The 1,181-nt window shown below is 70.6% G+C and overlaps 1 protein-coding gene across 1 annotated transcript; it reads right to left on the minus strand.

Moving 5' to 3' along the window:
- Positions 1 to 4: 4 nt before the first annotated feature.
- SCAF1 (SR-related CTD associated factor 1) lies at positions 5 to 1,177 on the minus strand (the record flags this gene model as incomplete). Its single annotated transcript, XM_041407657.1, has 1 exon — positions 5 to 1,177. A coding segment is annotated over one exon (1,173 nt), but the record flags the coding sequence as incomplete, so codon positions are not given.
- Between the last annotated feature and the right edge of the window lie 4 nt (positions 1,178 to 1,181).

Below are 1,181 nucleotides of genomic sequence, written 5' to 3' on the forward strand. Positions count from 1 at the left end.
CCGACGCCGGCGCGGGTTTGGGGGCGCCGGCGGCCGCGCGAGGGGGGCTGGGGGGTTTCGGGGTGCTGCCCCCGGCGGATTTTTCCGAGCCGGACCAGGCGGGGTCGGGTTTGGGGGGCGGGCGGTGAGGAGGGGTCGCGGCGCTTTGGCTGCAGCTGTCGGCTTTGGATTTCTTCAAAGCGCCGCCGCCGCCGCCCTTCACCTTGGCCTTCCTCTTCTTGCGCGTCTCGCCCTTGGCTTTGACCTTGACCTTCTTCACCCCCGCCTTGGCCTTGGGGGGCTTCGCCTTGCGGGGTTTCGCCGCCGCGTCGCGAGCTTGCCCCCCGTCGCTTTTGGGGGTCGCTTTCTCCGCCTTCTCCTCGGCTTTCAGGAACGCCGCGCGGCTCTCGGCGTCGCGGGCGAATTTCACCCCGATCCCGGCGCCGCCGCCGTCCTTGCCGGGGGTGGTGGTGGAGCTGACGCCCTCCCGGATCAGCACCGACACCTTGGATTGAAGCTTCACCTTCCTGGGCACCGCCGGCGCCGGCGGCGTTTTCGGCGCCGCCGTTTCCGCCCCTTCCTTGTGCCCCCCGCCCGTTTTCCCTTTCCGCCCGCTTTTCTCCCGCTGCTTCTCCTTGCTTTTCCCGGCCTCGGCCGCGGCGGGCTCGGCGTAATCCTTGAATTTCTTCTTGTATTTCTCCCTCCCCGCCGGCCTCTCCTCGGCGCGGCTCCGTTTCCTCTCCTTCTCCTTCTTGCCGGGCTCCGGCGGCGCCGGCCTGGCCTCGCTTTTGCGGCCGGGGAACTCGGCGTGCTCGCGGTCGGAGAAGCCCTCGAAGCTCAACCCTTCGGAATCGTAGAGCACCTCCCGTTTGGGCTCGGGCGTGCCGGCGGCGCGCCGGTTCACCGTGATGGTTCTCTTGATGGCGAAAAGATCCGAGTCGTTCAGCTCCTGCACCGAGGGCGGCACCACGGCCCGCGGCTCGCGCCGCCGCGCCGCCTCGCTCTTCTCCGCCGCCTTGCCCTCGCCGTCGCGCCGGGAGCCTCGCCGCTCCCTGGACCTCGAGCGCTGCTTCTTCTTCTTCTTCTCCCCGCGGTGTTTCTCCTTGCGCCGCGAGCGCCCGGAGCTGCCGGAACGCCGCCGGCGCCGCTTCTCCCTGGAGCGCGACCGCCTGGACCACGAGCGCCGGCGCGACCTCGACCTG

Source organism: Onychostruthus taczanowskii, unplaced genomic scaffold (genome assembly GCF_017590055.1).
Source record: "Onychostruthus taczanowskii isolate IOZ18803 unplaced genomic scaffold, ASM1759005v1 scaffold2729, whole genome shotgun sequence".
Classification (NCBI taxonomy): domain Eukaryota; kingdom Metazoa; phylum Chordata; class Aves; order Passeriformes; family Passeridae; genus Onychostruthus; species Onychostruthus taczanowskii.